Below are 20,078 nucleotides of genomic sequence, written 5' to 3' on the forward strand. Positions count from 1 at the left end.
AACTCATATCACATGTGTGCATCACCTAAGATGTGTTGTCAAGCAAACTGCTCTGCTTTTCGCACTTCACTTCCCAAATTGACACAGCAGAGCTTACATGTCAAGTGGGAAGTAGATATAGCTTACAGTGTCATACTGTCCTCTCCCAGAGGCCCCTGCACATGCTAGGACACTATCCTGTAGAGGCTAGGTGCATCTTTCTGACAAATTCCTACTTAATCCTGGCAGTGCTTGGACAAATTTGCACTGCCATTGGGAATTCCCAGCTACGGCTAGGGGAATAAAACAGCCCAAGATAGAACCTGCAATCTCTAGGACTATTAGACTCATCCTGCACTCCAGGGAACAAAGTTTACAGACTCTATAATGTAAAAGGACAAATCATAGCACCAGCATTCCTTTGCCTTAAAATCTTCCTGTGCTTCACTTTCAGCAGTTCACTATACATATAGTCTACATTTATAAAACGAAATACTATTTTATTAGTGCCGAATCATGCAGATAATAAAGTGAGCTAAAGCACACATCTGAGCTTTCTTTACAAGTTAAGGCAATGTATCAAACATTATCCAAGGAAATCAATCTAAAACCAACCAATAAATGCATTTTTACGCAGGGTGGCTTGGTCTTGGCTTCCGGTAATCGAGAACATTGGGTTGCAGGAATGTGACTGTATAGGATTTAGACTCTCCAAAGACCTCCACACCGAATTAAAAGCACAGAGGAGATGGATGGTTAAAGGAAATTAAAACATTTTAAAAAATTGGCATAAAGATGCATTGTAAACCAAACTTGATTAAGCTAAAGATCGAAAAATGCATCAGTACTTCAGGATACAAACTTAATGTCAATAATGTTTAATGAATACATATGCAAAACTCCAAAATGGATACAAATCTGTTATTGAGCACACAGCTTCAGTTAATATGCTGACTTACTTCTTTCATTCCAAGTAAGGTTCTGGACCAGGCAGCTTAAATGACAAAACTGCTTGTGCTTAATTTATTCACTTCTATAGTCAAAGCATACGGGATGACAAGTGCAGACATGTGTCCAAACACTGACAACAGCGCATGATGGGGAGATGTCGGCTTGTGTCAATGTCAGCTGGTACAGTGGACACCCTGAGCTTTCCTTATTGAGCTCCAAATTACAACTAGCACAATATTTTGAGCATTAAAGATGATCAGCTTTCTTTTACGGCATTGTTTTAATTCGAGTTAAAGCTGAAGTCATCTGTGGAGCGATTTACTGCACAAACTTCTGTGCTAGTGTGGCCCCCCATTTAAACAACTGTGTTTTGGTTCATAGGTGTATGATTGCAGGTTTGTGTACCCAAAAGCACTGATGATAATATATAATAACAGGAGAAAAAGCAAACCCTGTATATGGTGAAATGCCATTTTCCATTGCGCTAAAGGAAGAAACAGCCAGTGCTCCCAGTGGAAAGCCATCTAGTGTGACACTAATCAATAAGTCCTCAGCTTTCTCATGTCTAATGATGTTATCTTTCTTTCAATAAGAGTGGAATGAGAACAGTGTTTCTGTTCTCCAATCAGTCCTGCCTTCAGAGCCATTGTAAACCTCAAGGTATCAGTATTAGAAGAGTGAAAGGACCACATAAAGCTAAACATTTCTGACATTGTCTTAAAGGATTACTTCTGGTCATGTGACAACTTGTTGCTTTATTCTCATATTATGAAGGTCTTTTTTTGACAAGCTTCCTGGGAGGAGTCATTTTTAAACACTCGCTCTAACACACAGCACTAACTGGATTACGGGAAGGCCGTCACAAGTGTACACGTTAGAAGAATGTCAAACCGAGTCCTTCTACAGCCACATCACTCTACAGCTCAGCCCTCTTCCAGCAAACAGTAGCGGTGGTTGTATGGGTCCTAGGTGGATCCCAAATTTCCATATTGAAGCTTATTCTCCTTACCATGACTCCTGACCATAAACATGTCAAAAACAATATACTAATGCGCCTCTTCCCACGTTCAGTGGCTCTATTGTTTCAGGACAGGTATTTTTTGGGGTATTTTGAAAAAGAAGAAGAAAAAAAAGATAGTGATTTTCAGTAGACTGGAGTAGAATACTTATTTATATGAAAAAATGCATAGTTGACTATGATTTTCTAATAATGAATTACAAATAAATATTATTATCAGCTCATAAAACCAAATGTCTTTCTCTCCTTATAGCTTGTTTCACAGATTTATTTATTTACTTACTTTCACAACAGAGAAACACGATTGGCCTTCCAAAGTATTTTCAGCTCCACTTTTCAAAAGAACTGCATGACTAGACTCTAGGGATTATATATTTCCAATGATAAAAACAATATGAGGAAAAATATGTCCATATTTTGGATGCAACAGCCTAAAAGGGCTAAAATACAGTAAATGACAATGTCTTATATCTTTGTGAGAGAAGTGTGTTTTTGAATCTCCAAAGTGTTATTACAATACCCATTTTCTCCCAGTAAGAAGCTTTGATGTTCTGATTATTACAGCTAGGATTCCTACATTCACAAAACTGTAAAAAAATAACAAATGTCTCTAATGTAACACCAAGTTTTAAGGTAAGCAAACTACAGACATCTTACTGTGGAGTTTGTCCATTGTCATTTGTATAAACACAGCATTCTGTGCATTGCACATTAATCACTTGGTGATAACTGCAAATAAACATCAAATCCCATCAGCGTATCATTTTTCATTTATATAGGTTAACATATGAATGAAGAAGAAAAGCAAAGGAATAAACAGACAAATACATAACATCCAGAAAGCAAATGGTAAATATACTGCAGCACACTGTATATTTACAAATGAACTTGTCTTAAAACCATTCATAGCCAAGGTGACAAAATCATTCTTGTCTAAAGCTTTACACTGATCATCACTGTAATGCACTGTGGCAGCCTTAAAACAGCACTGAATTGTGAAAACAGGCATCAAAGGAAGCAACCCATGTTAGCAATATTTTTGAGCACGAGATGAAGAAATTGTCAACACCTCATGGCTGTCAGTTTTAGTACTTTTCAGTGTCACACTGATGTTCCCTGACAAGGTTAAAGAAGGGGAGACTGAAGTCACAGCTGCACTCCACACCATGAATGACTTCAGGCCCCATCTAAACGGTACCTAGCTGTCCAACTTGTGAAGAGCAACCCTCTGTTCAAATTGTGAGCCCAGAAGACACAATTGTATGCCTTTCTGTTACCTCAAATGGACTGTCAAAACAAGAATAATACATCAGTTGTACTAATTGCACAATGTGTCCAGGAGCTTTGTTAAAGCTATTCCTATCGCACACACATGTACACGGTGGTTGTATTTTAACCTTCCAAAAAAAAAAAAGTGATCTTACTCTGTAAACAGTTATTGAGTTATCTATCAATATACATATATACACTACTGAAAAGATTTTGAAATCTGGATTAGTTCTATAGTAATTAATCACTCCATGGGGTGTCCACGTAATGCCACTCTGTTTATTTATTGTAAATGAAATACTGCATAGTGAGTTATGAAGGGTCCCCACATTTAGTGATGATCAGTGTAATTTCTTCCCATGCTGGCACATTCTTAGCTTCAGGCATTTTCTTTCGTTCTTTCTTTCCCTGTTGCTGCATCACCAAATTAGCAACACTGGTGCTAATTTGACGAGGTGTGCTCCGCCACGGTCGGAGCTGTAAGAAACCGTACGTCAATTTAAATGGTGTTCATTATCAGCAACCCTCCATTATTTCATAGATCACACTGAGGCCATTACAAGCTTGCTGGAGTCATCTACGGTTCAGTTTCCTGCATCTTCCTACAAGTAGCAAAAACCTTGTCTGAATGTAGATTGTATTAATATGATGCTTGTTTTCTTTTGCTGCGCATCACGGCTGAAAGAATCTATGTATCGAACTGCGGCACCACGGCTGACCTGACAAGAATTAATAACCTTCATATTTTAGACTTTTCTGTCTGGGTGTTATAAACCACCAGCTTTGTGACATTGTACAGAAAATATAAGATGTATCAAATTCAAAACCAGAAATTATAATTTTAGGTGCTGTTAACAACTTCAAGCAAGAGAACAATAAAATGTGAAATGCCACTTCTTTGGATCTCACATCATTTGATTCAATTTTTGGTTTGTTTGCTTGTTGTTTTGTGTATGTCTTTTAAATTTCCATTAAAAAACCTGAACAGAAAACAAACAACCACTTTAAATTCAAAAGCAACAGCAGCTACCTCTCATAGTTTAATTCAGTTGGGTTTTGCATGTTTGGATTTGTGAGGCTCAATCACTGGTTCACCCATCAGTCAAAAAGATGTTTGCTCAACAACCTTCAATTTGTCTTTTTTGTCTAATTTACCAGCATTCTTATATTTTGTTCATTCCTTCAACAAGTCTTTCCATCGAATTTGTACTTGAATTACATTCTCTATCTATCTTGGAGGGTTGCCACTCTAGAAAAAAAAAAAATCATTTTGACTTTTTTCAAGCGGAACAAAAAAATCAAACTCAGTCCCATTTAAACCTCTGACACATTTCAAAAGGAAAAAAATAATTGACATTATTTTTTTTTCCTGATAAACTGTGTTGTTTGGATTGACAGTGTTTTTTTTTTTTTTTTTTTTATGTAAACCTTGTTATCCACAAGACAAACATTTTGGATATTGAGTTAAGGTTCTGACAGTAATGTAGCCAATCTGTACCATTATGAATGAGACTTATGCTCTATAAAAAAATTCAAAATAAATAATGAATGCATTCATGGATGCGTGTATGATGAAGCTACAATTTAAGGTACAAGTCCATGTATAATAAACATGTTTATGAATTGTATATATGTGCGTATAGTTTTGCATAAAAGTCAACTGGAATTTATTGCAATGTTTTACTGAACCAGGGTGAATCTCGTTGGTTACATAAAAGACTTGTTTGTTATGATCATTCCAGAATAACCACAGGGAAATCTTCGATGCAATTCAGGAGGATTACCAGGGGCTGCAGAAATACAGCAGTGGTCATTCCCAGTATTCAGTATCATCATCCATTGAGGTTTATACCTATGCCCTTGCCATGCTGAAACCTTTATTAATATAAACCTCATTCTACAGAATATTGTTCATGTTGTTCCTCATTTCAGGCACGTGGCCGTGACTTTTTTAATTTGAATTTTATTATAGATCCACTTCATGCTTTGCGCTTAAAAGATAGAATGAAAGAAAGTAATTTGACTTAACTGTCCTAAATCATATTCAAGTCTCAAGGAATGCATATAGGCTAATGAACTGCAGGGCAAGATTGGCTACATTTCTGCTTTGGTATCCAATGGTGTCTTTGTGGTTAGTCTTACCTTTAAAATTGGGTCTGATTCTGGCATCATACCCAGACACTTTGCCCATGAGTTTATCCAAGAATTCCGAAGGGGGCATTGGGGTGGTAACTTTTCGAGCTGCGGCTTCCTTTGAGGCTGCCAAACTTGAGAGAAAAGGGAGACAAAAACACATAAGCATAAATGCGAAACTTTAAGAGCAAACAGAATCTGTTTGCAGTAAATGATTGCCAGATTAGTTGTGCTTCTAATTACAGCATCTGGCCTCTGAGTGTGCAGTGGTGTGTGGCGATCCTAGCATGAAGGGTTTAAGCAGCTTAAGTCAAGCAGACTTTGTTGTTTGGGTTCAAAGAGTGACAGTTTAGTCCCTTTCAACAACATTAACAAAGCTTTAAATTAAGTATTGGCCTTCACCCAGTGTAATGTATACGCAGGCAGGTTTGCAGTTCTGAAGCCATGAAGGAGTTATTTCATGCATGTTATTGAACATGTTCTTTATTGATTAGTATACAGAAACAATTGTCTATCTGTCTATTCCAGTAAAGAGGCTCAGAAATCGTGATTGTGAGCCATAACATTACATTGTACTGTACAAATCTGTAGTAAGTGCCTCTTACTACAGTGTGCTCCAGATAGCCTTCTGTTCACAAGCTAGTAAATGTAATAATGTCAACAGAAAACCTAGACTTGTATTACCGCAAGAGGGTCTTATAATGATATGCTTTCGTAGAGCCTAATGTTACCTCTAAGACTGGTGATGCCAATTTATTGGTGATGCTGTTTCACCACCTCATTATGTTGAAAATAACAGTCTGGGAAATAGGACCAGGGAAGGTTGGCAAGGGTCTATGATTCTGCATCCCTTAAATGTAGACAAAACATCCTGCAAAGTCACAGTAGGTGGTACAATTAAGGTATACGGTGCATCTATAATTGAAGGACAAACCAATTTAATAGGAAAATATATGTATGCATGGCATAAATAATGACTTAAGTATTAAACTCATTTAATATCATGGACATTCTGACACAAAACTTGCTTTATGTTAAAGTGGGTCCTCCACCATTTTTTTTCTTGCCTACATATACTAATGTCTCACAGACACTAATATGGACTGCCAATTTATTTTACATGTAAACGAGGTCTCAAAGGCTAATGGAAATGTTCTACTGCAAAGTGATCAAACTGGTGGGTGGGAGTGGTAGTGTTGTTATTTGCACATTATTGTTATGCATGCACTATGTGTGTTTGCTATTTTGTTTATGAATAGTGATGTGTATTCACCCTAGGCTTGTGTCTGGTTTTGGGTGGGTTCCCTCAAAACCCAAATTATTATCCTACATCACTATCAGTACGTTATGACATCACACAGGGCATTAAAACATTCAGGAGCGTTGAAGATTTTATTTTCTGGGGGGGTGGTTTGATTTGTTTTTTAATTGTGATTTCTCTTGGTCACCTTAAATAATACAAGTGCTAGCAATGCAAAGATCAAAGGAAAATGATAACAAGGTTAAGTACAAATTATGTATTTGATACTTTACTGGTATGTTTTGTAAGGGTTATATAATAACATACATTTAAGGTCTGTCAAAATGCCTCTGAAATTGATTTTTCAATTAAATTACCTGACTTGTAACCCAATAAATGCACAAGTGCTCCTCAAGGAAAATACATCTCTTAAACCATGCAATACCTTGAGCAAACAGGGTTGTACTTAGGAGTGATTCAGTTGATTTTTTTAATCTATGAGTTAAATCCTCCTGGATGCTGCAAAGGCCAAAATGTCGCAAAATATTGTAACACCTTCTAAGACTATGACTAATGTTTTGTTCTTTTATATTTGTCACAGCTTCAGAAAATGTCAGATTTATACTTCGGGAGGGATTGACTCATACAGCATACTAACTTTACCCATTTGTAACCCGACTTTGTGAAGTTCTTAGTAGTGCCTACAGGGAAAGCCATTGTAAAAAAATAAAGTCTGATTGATTTGATGGAATTTCATTCAACTGAAACAAGTCTATGCAGTATTCCTTAGGTAATAACATGCTAAATATTGTATTCATATATTGATGTAATATATTAATATCACTACCATTAATACTAATGAAGACATCAAGAAGACCTTTTAAAATATCTCTTAATTTAATAGGATATCTTCAAGTTTACACATTTACTTCAGACTTTTCCTTTACAAACCAAAAGATGCATGTTTCCGTGGTCCTGCACCTCTTTCAAGCAAAATAGATCAAAAGCATTAAAACACATTTCAGGATGCAACCTGAGACCTAATTTGTAGATTATGCTGGTAACTCTAGATCAATTTAACAACTTTTAGCTTTTACACCACTGATAAACTCAGAATGTATTTTAAGACACAAGGGGGGGAAAACTAAGAAACAAAATGAATAAAATAAACAAACAAATAAATAAGCAAATACAATTTAATTGATTAACTGTAATCCTTGCAAAGGCTGGGCATTTCTTTCCTTGGTTTTATTAATTAGTTATACAAGTATATGTCCTATGTTTACTATATATGCTTCTATCTATCTCTATTTATTCTAGCATTAATGTTGCATTCATTTATAATTAAATAATTGTCAATCCACAACCAAAAGACTTGCAGATATGAATACCACTGCTAATGACACATGAAACCATTGAGTACATGTGGCATATTACATATATAAGCATTGTTTTAGTTGTACTTTAATCTATTAGGCTGTTTCAAACTTGCATGATGTTCTGTTTTGCCATAACACTCAAATTGTTGAAAACATCCACATTCGGGCTAAAAACAATTAGCAGCTTCAACTAGATAAAAAAATCCACCATATTCACACACGTCGCAACACTGCAGAGAATCAGAAAAGATCATTAGGAATAACCTGATTTATTTGTACAGCAATCCATCTTGCACTGCCCTGATCAATAATGTATTATCATTCATCAGCTGCTGTAAATGAACCTGCCTACAACTGATTTCAGCAGTGGAGAGATAAAATACTTTTCCTATAACTGGTGCCTTGTTCATTTATCTTTTTCTTCTCTTTTTCAGTTTTTTTGCTTGTCCGATTGTCTTGCATATGTTTAGCTGGAATAAAATAATAATCTTCTAATAATGTTTTGCTTTGATTAAATATCTAAACATATCAAGGTAGACTGAGGAGAGTCTGTGGACTGGCTTAACAGCTTAACTTTTTTTTGTAATTTGTATAAAGCCTTGGTTTAATATTATTTAAAATTGTTTTGTATTATGCTTGTCATGAAACTTAGAGTGGTGAGACAAATAGTTGTTTATATATATATATATATATATATATATATATATATATATATACCTACAGAATGCTACATTGTACAGGGCGCTTATAGCTTATAAGGTTAATTGGCCCATTCAAACTTGGTATACATACAAATGGTGCCATTGGGAACCATTGGGAGCATGCCATCCGAGATTATCCTCACCTCCTGAACACTGAATATTCTCAAGCAGCTGTGTACCATGTCCTCCCAATGCATGCAAGGCTTCCTGGACACAAATGGTGGTCACATTTAGCCGCCCTCTGGTGTGTTCTGCTGTTGTCTGTGGGAATATGTTCCACGTTTGTATGTGTGCCAAATTGCACTGCTGCAGGGTACAGAGTTTTCACAATACTGTCGTTCCAATTGGCCAACTAACTTTATCAGCTCTGTCACCACTAGGCCACTAGATTCTCAAGGTATGAGTTTGAAGACACAGTCACAGTCACAGCGTGGTCAAAACTTGATGGTCAACAAGGACGACAACTATAGACTGATTTCAGCTTGCCAAAATATTTGGATTTGTCTCATTATGTTGCCAAACTTTAGAACCTGTTCATACACGTTGACTGGCATAGCACATCCACCACAAAGTCTCTTTCAATACTAAAGCATAAGAGTCCTGGGAATGATTGCATTGTATTGGCAGTGCCTGTAAATCTCTGGCAGATGAAATAAAACGGAAATTAATATGTGTGGTTTATATAATAATAATAATAATAATAATAATAATAATAATAATAATTTAAAGTATGTAGAAATTGCGTTTTTTTTGTTTAACTAATAAATTAAATGGAAAAATAAAAATGCATACTTTACTTACTTACATACTTCTGACATTGTGAACATTTTATTTTTGTTTTGATAACTACATTGACTAAGCAAAGGGAGTGCTGCTATACTCTTTCTCCAATTTTCTCATGAAAAATAAGAAGGTCAGTGATTCAACCCGGGAAATACCAAATCTCTGAAGCATCTTGACAAATGTACGGCCTTCTTGAGCTACATTTCCTGTCCTGAAAATGAACATGTTTTACATTGATTATGACAAAGAAGGCAATGGGCAAGAAGAAGAATATAAATAGGCTTCGTATAGCCTTCTTTGCACTGCAGATTATAATCTTTAAACATTACGATTATCAGCATATAACACACACAAAATAACGAATAATGCAGCACAACATAATAGACCACTGAATGTTTTAAATTTGTCTTAACATTTTGAAAAGAGTGCCAAGCTGATTTGCCCATGGCTGTCAAAACTGAACCAAGCAAATTAATATAAGATACAAAACAATAAAACACAATTAAACAAAGTCAAATAAAATAAGAACATATATATACAAACATGCAGATCCCACTGTAATTTAAATGGAACTGTAAGTACTCATAAATTCAAATTATCAATACTTAAATATACCCGTTTTTTTAAAGTATACACTCAGACAGATATATATATATATATATAGTATTTATCTCTCTCTGTATGTATGTATGATATCTATCTATCTATATATCTATCTAAGCAGCCATCGATTTATGTGCTGGAATGTCTGTCTCCCTCAGGTCAATACACAGACACACTGTGGTGCCTCCTTAATACAATGACATATGTATATATGTGTGTATATAATTAATAAATAGCATATTTCAGATACAGTGGAGGTTTGTATACAATCTGTATTCATCAGCTGCATTCACATTGACAAAGTGATCAATGTCTGGTTATACATTTGCATGTAAAATGAGGTCCGGGTCTAGGATGAGATTGGAGAAGAGATATCAATTAAGGAGAATTGTGCAGAGTTCAGCACCGAGAACTAACACGGTGCAATATCCTGATCCAAGTTCATTAACTGAACGGTGTGCCCAGAATACAAAATAATTACCGCCAACTCAAATTGAAAGAAAATAACAACCATTGATTAAAAGACTCAGTACCTTTCCTTTTTTATTCAGTACATTTTCTACTGCTTAAAAACATGACGCAGGTTTCTGTAATCTGCTAGTAAACATATCTGCTTATTAGAAATATAATTGAATGTATACAAAGTAATAAATAAATAAGTAGAATCCCACCTTTTAAAACCTTTTTCATTTTTTTTTTATAGAGAGAGGTAGAGGAACCATTCAAATAAATTAAATCTTGTCTATAAAACAAAGATACCACGAAACAACAAAAAATAAACCTTGATTAATTAGCTCTTACCTGTAATCTGAAACTAATTAAAGTTTTTTCTTATCCAAAGAATACAAAACGTAATTGTATTTCCCAGAATTCCACGTGTATGCAATTCACGTAGAACCATGTATTTGATTAATTTGTCATCAACAAATATATATAAAATAAACAACATCCAAGAATCACCACAGGAAAAAATATTAAGTAATATATAAATATGACATGTTAAGGATGATTAGATTTCAGAAAACGTATACATATCACATAAATGTTTCATTTAATGGACGTGGCAATATATATTTACCAACTACTGTACGATTCATTTATTATTATTATTATTATTATTATTATTATTATTATTATTATTATTCAAACTACACAGAATGACTGGTACTATGTGAAACTATGTACTCAACTTTTGAATAATTATACACGTATATTACATCACTTATTTTAGAATATAAAAACATGAATAACAATACTACTACTACTACTACTACTACTACTACTAATAATAATAATAATAATAATAATAAACTAATAATACTAATTATTATTATTATTATTATTATTATTATTATTATTATTTAAAGCAGGCCTGTTGATCCCAGTGCAGTCCTAAAGTGCTAAAGCAATCTTGCCCTGCAGTGACCACTAGTTGTCGCTGTTTGCTCAATCTCAGGCAGGCTGCTGATTTCAGCAATGCAGTCAGTGATTTAATGCAACTAATTGCATTCCTTGTGCAGCAAATCGTAATGACAATTATGAAATGTTAAAACACAGATTCAGATAAACCATTTGTGCAATTGTTGGTTCATACTGACGTGTTTTGTTTTTTAAACTGATTTAAAAATATATTTTTATATATAACTAAATTAAATATAACTGATTTGTGTGTGTATATATATATATATATATATATATATATATATATATATATATATATATATATATATATATATATATATATATATATATATAGACATAATATATAATCCGAGGATTTAAAGAACATGTGAAAGGTTATTTATTGTGTATGTATATATCTATATCTATATATTCTTTAATGCATTTATATTTCTTTTTACACACCGCATCTCTCGCACTTTATCACAACATAAACACTTACCTGAAAAATACTATCGTTTCCCACAGATAGATCCCCAGTGCGTTTAGTCGGTACATTGTTGCCGGTGTTGGAGGAATCAAGTGAGTTACTGTGTGACTAAAGGATCCCTGTGTGGATTCCGCACTTCCCAAGGTGAGCAAATCTTCCTTTTCTCCTTTCAGATTCCCAAATGTTATACCGTATTAAAACCACCAGCTTATCTGGACCACAAAGGCGAGTGCTGCACAGTCCCGGGGACGCTCTGCTCGGGACACTGGACATGGATTTGTAAACCTTGTTTAGAAGGATCGTTTCAGGACCGTGGACAGCGGCACAGCACTGGGTTTTAATGCACCCTTGTTAGGCTATTGGCTTCAAGACTTTCGGCACAGCACTCGTTAAAAACCCTTATTTTCCAGATTTTTTTCTGTGCAATCCGCAGTTCTGAATCTTCGGGCTTACTTGCAAAGGGTTGCTGTAAATGCTGCTTCATTGATTTTTTTTTTTTTGTTTTAATTATTTTTGTCTTACTCGCAACTACGCGGCGTTGCAATGTCAATTTTAAAACACGTCTCCCCGCTGGACGCTATGCCTACATTAATCAAATCCTTGATGTCATAACTTGCTTGTATAAATGCATACACACATACACATATGTTTGTCAAATGTTTGCATTCATTTAAATCCCAAAGAGGAGCGATATTGCCGTCAAGCCACACATAGTTATAGGTACCAAGCTGTAGTTGGCTGATGTTGTATTGCAGGTAGGCTTGATGTCTAGGTTGTTATTTCCCCAGAGTGGATGGTTATTGCTGCAAGGAGAGAGTCCCATGGTCTGGGAGAGTTTGGGAGACGCAGCTCGGCTCGGATTTCATGGCTTTCGGATCCTCATGATGAAGCCACTTTTTTTCGTCAGGCTCTCGTTGCAGCGAGCTTCTTCCATAGCGAATACAACCCTGGTGTAAAGGAATCAGTCCCCCTGTATTTCCTACTGCAGTCATTTACTAAACTCAAAAAGCACTTCTCCTCTCAACACACGCCCCCGTCCCGCTGCCATTGGCCTGCATGGCACACAGACAGCTTTTAGGCATTTCCATTGGAGAAAGCTCTTGTCAGTCACTGAATCCCTTCCCCCCCCTTTTTGCTGTGTATGAAGGTGTTGAAGATGCAGTATTTTAATCGATTTTTGAAGTATTTAAACAGGTGTTAAAATGTGTAACCTAACTACGCAGTTATAGACAGTCCTTAAGGAATCCAATGTATATGTAAATACGTTGTTGTTTTTGTTGTTATTATTATAATCATTATTACTATTATTATTATTATTATTATTATTATTAGTAGTAGTAGTAGTAGTAGTAGTAGTAGTAGTATCTTTCAAATCACTGTAACATTCCGTTTTGAAAGAAGTTTGCACCTTTGTGTGTGATGGGTCCGCCTGTGCACGACCCACAATGGTCATTTCCTTCAGCTTAGCACACTGGACAAACGCAATGAACAAGAGGGTTAGAGAGCATATGTCTCACTTCAACCAGAGATTCATTGCTAACTCTGAGATAAATTATTTATTTGCTTTACAGGCGGTGTGATCTTGTAAGGCAACTCTCACTGCACTGCAGTTTCATTAGTGCTGCTTTCCAAATTGCCCACTTGAACGTGCGGTGTCTATCTATTTATTATCCTTTTTTTTAAAAAAAGATCTTTGTGCTTAAGTGGCAAGCAATACCTCATAATATGTTGTTTTCCGGACATATTATTAGTAGTGGGTCGGCAGATATGCTTTAATATTAATGAAGGAATTGGGAAATAATTAAATAAATTATATAATTGAACCATACTGTCGAGTAATGAAGTATTATCTTATTTAAGAAATGCTTAACTTCAGTTCAGCATTTACAGATACAGTAACCTACAAAATAATAGGCCTATATGTATTCCTAGTATTATTTTCCATGTTAAGCATTTGCAATAAAATATTATGCACCTGGAATCTAAAGTGATTGAAATATAGTATCATGGTTATGCTTTAAAAATATGATGAAAATACAACTATTATAACAATAATTCTGTTTGATTACAGTGATATGTAAAGGTAATCTGGATGGTAGGTATATATGTATGAAGACAATCACTATACACAATTATTCCCCAGGCTCCCACCACCAAAACACACCCCTTAGAAAATGTACTGGGATCAATTTCTATGCAATACTTTAGATACAGGATTGCAAAAAAATGAATCAATATTGTGCTCTGTACAGGAGTTTTACTACATATCTCACATTAACTATTTAAGACATTTAACACCTTACATATTGCATATCCAATAGTCAAAAGTCCATATTGTGATTAATGCTTACTTACTGGAATATAGATTAAAAAGGACACATTAGACTTTACAGTCTACTAACCACTTGGATGAGAGCATACATGTGCTACCATTCATTAAAATGCCTCAGCACATTGCATTTTTGAAAACAATTGCACTGCATTTTAAATGGTTAATATTGTTTATTTGAAATGGCAGATGTCATACAGAGGAAGCTGTGTGTCTTACAAAAGGTCACACACTAATGAATGTGCACTTTTACCTGAGGGTCACTTGGACCTTTCTGAATATTCAATGTGGTGTTAAATGCATCACAATATTTCTATATACAATTAACCTGCCTTCATACTGAAAATACACGTGACAGGAAATATCATTGGGGGTAAATGTTTCCTTCATCTGTAGTATTGTTTAACATTGTTCAATCAGAGGAGAAGAAGAGGATGATGTAACATCATCATCATCAACAATAATAATAATAATAATAATAATAATAATAATAATAATAATAATAATAATAATAATAATAATTACATTAATAAGATTCACATGCTAATTTATTTGCCAAGAGTTCCAAATAACTATACATTTTACAGGTTTCTTAATCCAAGCACCCATTTGTTCACAAAAATAAGATTACATCTATGTCTACCTCTTGAAAGTAAAATTAATCCCAAACCTGTAAGACCAAAACACTAATTTATTATAAGGAAAGGAATGTAACATTTGCTGCAAGGTAGCGTGTCCTTAAACTCCAGTTCTGTTGTCCTTAATTCACACATTGCTGTATTAATTTTCACACAGTTGTTTCACAGTGTCAGCTTGATGCGCTAGGTTTATAACTCTGTACCCTGAGAGCCATTCGTATGTTTTTCACCCAGCAGACATCTCTGCTTTCTCCATTTTAAAATATGCAAAAGAGTATCTGTCATGACTAACTTTCTGTGAAAATAAAATAAAGATGGGTCAACATTTTACTGGGAGCTGCCTCTCCCTTTAGGTCACACAGAAATTACTTAAATCCACCTCAATAAAGGAAATGTCTAGGAATATAATATAAACTGATGTTTTCTCTGTGCTAAATGCAATTACATGCTGCAAAATAAATATAATGACAGATTTTTGGGATGGAGATTTAGTTTACAGCGATTTCTTTGAAAATAATATAATGGCTCTTGAGTCTATATCAATTTATGAATGCTATTGAGTATTGATTGAAATAGTAGCTTCTCACTGTATTGGAAACATTACATATTACTTACCTAAATATATGCTGCAAATGCACTGGGCCATGCACTTATCTGGTCCATATGCATTAAATGTATTAGTGTTTTTAGCTGAGGAGAAGGGATTACAAGGATTTTTCGGGGAATTTAGCCCCCCTGTGCATAGACATGGCTAAGCATTCAAAGAGAAATTTGCAGATTTACTCCTGCTTATAACTTACCATCAGCCTGCCTTAACTGTAATCCCCAAGACTATATGATCCTGGCAACTCTAAAGAAGTTCCTCTGTCATGGGTTTAGGGCTGGATGGAAGCTAAAGGTGATCATTCAGGCTGAATGGAGACACCTGTGATGAGTACTATATTCATCCAGAATACAGAAAACACTTGAGGCACCAAGTTCAGCAAGCCACACATATTAACGCTGAACAGAAGGTAATGACGATAACCGACCCATGAGCTGTCATTTTTATCCACAGCATTTCTTAACAGAAAGAACTGACATCCATGACTCTTCTACTAAAGCGATCACTTTTTACCACATATGGTATAACCATAATCCCTTCCTCAGAGATACTGCACATTATACGGACATACAAACAAGTAACGATGCTGTTCACTAGAATATATGGGGATTTCAGAAAACTGTGGTGTTTATAACAAACACATTACTCTAGTACTTTCCACAAAATGTTTGCCTACAAATAAATAATGTAAGCGCTGGTATATCAAAAGGTTGAATGCATGGTAGAAAGCAAACGTTTGTATTGTATATTGTAAAAAAAAAATCCCAATGCCAACATGATTCTCTGTCATTCAGTTTTGCTACTATTCCCTCTTCATGGCCCAGGTTCATGAATTCAATTGTAGAAGAAATGATAATCATATAGGATGTTATCTTGTGGACAAGGATACATATAATTTGTTTATGAAAACTACAGTCTTGTGGGCCTTTTCAATGTTGCATGTTTTGATGACTATGTTGAACAGAAAATGCTTAGTCTCAGTAATTAAATATCATAATAAATCTAACACTTCAAAAAAACAAACAACAATAACATAAATAAATTAATAAAATACCCCAGGGCCTACATTTTTGGTCCAGTTCAGCTCTGATGATTTCAATGAATTACATATGATTTTTTTTTCTCCTTACTCATTACATTATTGCAAGAAAATGAAAAAGTCTACTAATAGCAGTACTGTACAAAGCTCTCCTGGCATTGCAAGCCCACAGAAACCCTTTTTATTTGAGGAATTCTTAAACTGTCTGCCGTACCTCTATCTCCACGGGATAATATCAGTTCAGTGAAGAATATCATAGTGCCTGTTGTTTTCCTAATACTTTAACAGGCATTCTCTACCACCCCCTCTGTTTCCTCTCTCTCTCTCTCTCTCTCTCTCTCTCTCTCTCTCTTTCTCTCTCCCCCCCCTCTCTCTCTCTCTCTCCCTTTGGCTGTTTCAAGCATCAGTAACCTTCGTAAGCTCTGCTTGCTCTTGTACCTCCAGAGAAATGTCAGGAGCTAGTACCATGCTTACTAGGATGCAGGCTCAACATTGTTTTCTGTCCCAGCGATAATCAATAATTCATCATAAGATTTAAGAGATTTAACAGCTTATGTTTGACTTTCGCTACAGACAACAGGGAAAGGAGTCTTTAAACTTTGCCCACTAAAGCAAACACTGCCGTAAATATAGGCGATATAAACAATGTAACATTCATGATTCTGTCTAGTCACTTTTAAAAACTACTGTGACATGCAAATACAAATTAATAACAAGTCATTACTTATTGAATTCTTATGAAATGTGACAATGTCACAACATGACTAAATCCAGAATTGTTCAGTCTCTCTCCATTGTTTTGTTTGATTTTTTGTTTGATAAATAATATAATGCATGGGGTGAATGAACATTGTCCTCTGTTAGCTGTACTGTACAATGAAGGTTACAATAATATATCTTGTATATATCCATGGAGGTGTTTTATCACTGCGCAAAAGACTGTTCTGAACAATATTGGTCAAGTCAGTCAAATTCACCTTGGCTGGTGAAAATCAAACATTTTCTCTAGCTAAATAATGAAGTCACTCTTAATGTCTTGATTTATTTTACTATAATAGTAAATTCAACTTGCTTTAATTCAACATTAGGTCAAACTGGACTCAATGCATGAAGGTGCATTTAATAAACCATGTCTGTCCTTTGCACCCCCTTCTGCATAATTTTGACTCCTCTGACTGTTTAGGAACTGTGTGTTTTTCAGCTCATCAGCATCACACCCACACTGTGGTTCAATACAATGTTCAGCTGTAATTAGTAAGAGCAAAGTAATTTGAGACTAACCCACTGAGAGTTCTCATTGGGAGACTCTGCTGGTCTCACTGCAATCTCTATGCACTCCTCTCAGTTTGGTTTACAGTCAAGTCTACATTCAGCTCCATCTGAGAAGCATGATTTCATTAATTAAAAAAATAATATTTAGCAACCAGACTATGCTTTTTAATCATAGCAACACCATTTACACAATTAATAATAATAATGATTGTTATTATTTGTTTTTTGTCTGTTTATTTATTTATCAATTGTTCAACTCAGTATTCATGCAGGGGATTAGTTGTTTAAAAATGTCTATGATAAATAACTAATGTGAGTACCTTAACCTCTAAAACGTTTCTGTTTAATATGAAGTGTACTCTTCACTGTCGTGTTTTGTATCCCATGAAAGCTGAGACTCTCAGCTTTCTAATGGTATCAATCATTATCTAATGTGTTGGGGGAAACTTGGTCTGAGTAGTAATAAAAACCTCAGAAAATATTGACAACTTTGACAAATTCTGGAACCAGACAGTCTACTGATGAAAACAAGACCATCCACGTTTTGGTAGAAGCAACACATGCCAGGACAGAGCTCAAAATGTCAGGAAGTAAATACTCTCTTTACAGTGGTCTAATACAAAACTATTTTATATAATTGGATCTGAACTTCTCTGTGTTTGATATATATATTGATTAATCATTAGGGTGTTCTAAACAAAACAAGCTAATTTGCAAAGAAATCCAATCGAATTTGAGGGAACTGTAAGCGTCTGACATGGCATCATGTGACACAAACAAACTGGCTGTGGTGTTCGTGAGATTGACACCAGTTTGTAGCCAATATATACACTGCTCAAAAGGGAACACGTAATCATCACAGTATAGCAGTATAATAAGTCAATTAAACTTCAGGAATATCAATCTGTCCAGTTAGGAAGCCTAAGCGATTGTGAATCAATGTCACCTGTTTTGGTGCAAATGAAAGTGACAACAGGTGCACTGGAGAGGCAACAGCAAGACAACCCCCAAAAAGGGAATGGTTTTGCAGGTGGTGGCCACAGACAATTGCTCTCTACTTCAACCCAGCAGCAGGACTGGTATCTGCTCCTTTGTGTGAGAAGGAACAGGAGGAGCACTGCCAGAGCCCTTCAAAATGACCTCCAGTGGGCTACTGGTGTGCATGTTTCTGACCAAACTGTCAGAAACAGACTCCATGAGGGTGGCATGAGGGCCCAATGTCCACTAGTGGGACCTGTGCTCACAGCCCAGCACCATGCAGCTCGATTGGCATTCACCAGAGAACACCAGAATTGGCAGGTCCACCATTGGCGCCCTGTTCTCTTCACAGATGAGAGCAGGATAACACTGACATGTGACAGATGTGAAAGAGTCTGGAGACGCCATGGTGAACGTTATGCTGCCAGCAACATCATCCAGCATGACCGGTTTGGCAGTGGGTCAGTGATGGTCTGGGGAGGCATATCCTTGGAGGGCCGCACAGACCTCCACGTGCTAGCCAATGGTACCCTGACTGCTGTTAGGTACCGGGATGACATCCTCAGACCCATCATCAGACCTTACGCTGGTGCAGTGGACTCTGGGTTCCTCCTGGTGCAGGACAATGCCCAGCCTCATATGGCCAGAGTGTGTAGGCAGTTCCTGGATGACGAAGGCATTGATGCCACTGACTGGCCCTCATGTTCCCCAGACCTGAATCCAATTGAGAGCCTTTGGGACGTTATGTATGTGCATCCGACGCCGCCAAATAGCGCCACAGACTGTCTAGGAGCTTACTGATGCCCTGATCCAGGTCTGGGAGGAGATTCCCCAGGACACCATCCGCCGTCTCATCAGGAGCATGCCCAGACTTGTGCATACAGGCACGTGGGGGCCATACACACTACTGAGTCACATTATGAGTTGCCGTGATGAAATTCACACAAGAATCCGGCCCTCAATTGGTTGGTGATTTTGGTTTCATTTGACCATTGTTACATCATTTGGTTCTCAACGAATTACACAATGTACAGTAAAGATTTTGATCTTTAATATATTTAGTTCATCGAGATCCGATGTGTGATTTAAGTGTTCCCTTAATTTTTTTGAGCAGTGTAATATGAAGATTCATTGGTTAGCCAATAGCATCTCTGCACATGAGGAATGCGCCGTACAGTGTCTTTGTGCACCAGTAGCGTCCTCAAGCTGTTCACCAATGACATGGATCTATTAGGATAGAACACACCCCAAGCAGAAACGGGGCGTGGTTT

At 36.0% G+C, this 20,078-nt stretch overlaps 1 protein-coding gene across 1 annotated transcript in view; it reads right to left on the reverse strand.

The window, feature by feature from the left end:
• The window catches only part of glra1 (glycine receptor, alpha 1), a 51,085-nt gene extending 38,156 nt beyond the window's left edge, over positions 1–12,929 (reverse strand). The window contains exons 1-2 of the mRNA XM_066716628.1: positions 11,960–12,929; positions 5,360–5,484 (exon numbers count right to left, since the gene is read on the reverse strand). Of these exons, the coding sequence (XP_066572725.1) occupies positions 5,360–5,484; positions 11,960–12,015 (181 nt within the window). The 5' untranslated portion in view covers positions 12,016–12,929. The remainder of the gene's footprint in view (positions 1–5,359; positions 5,485–11,959) is intronic.
• Between the last annotated feature and the right edge of the window lie 7,149 nt (positions 12,930–20,078).

This window comes from Amia ocellicauda, chromosome 11 (genome assembly GCF_036373705.1).
Source record: "Amia ocellicauda isolate fAmiCal2 chromosome 11, fAmiCal2.hap1, whole genome shotgun sequence".
NCBI lineage: Eukaryota > Metazoa > Chordata > Actinopteri > Amiiformes > Amiidae > Amia > Amia ocellicauda.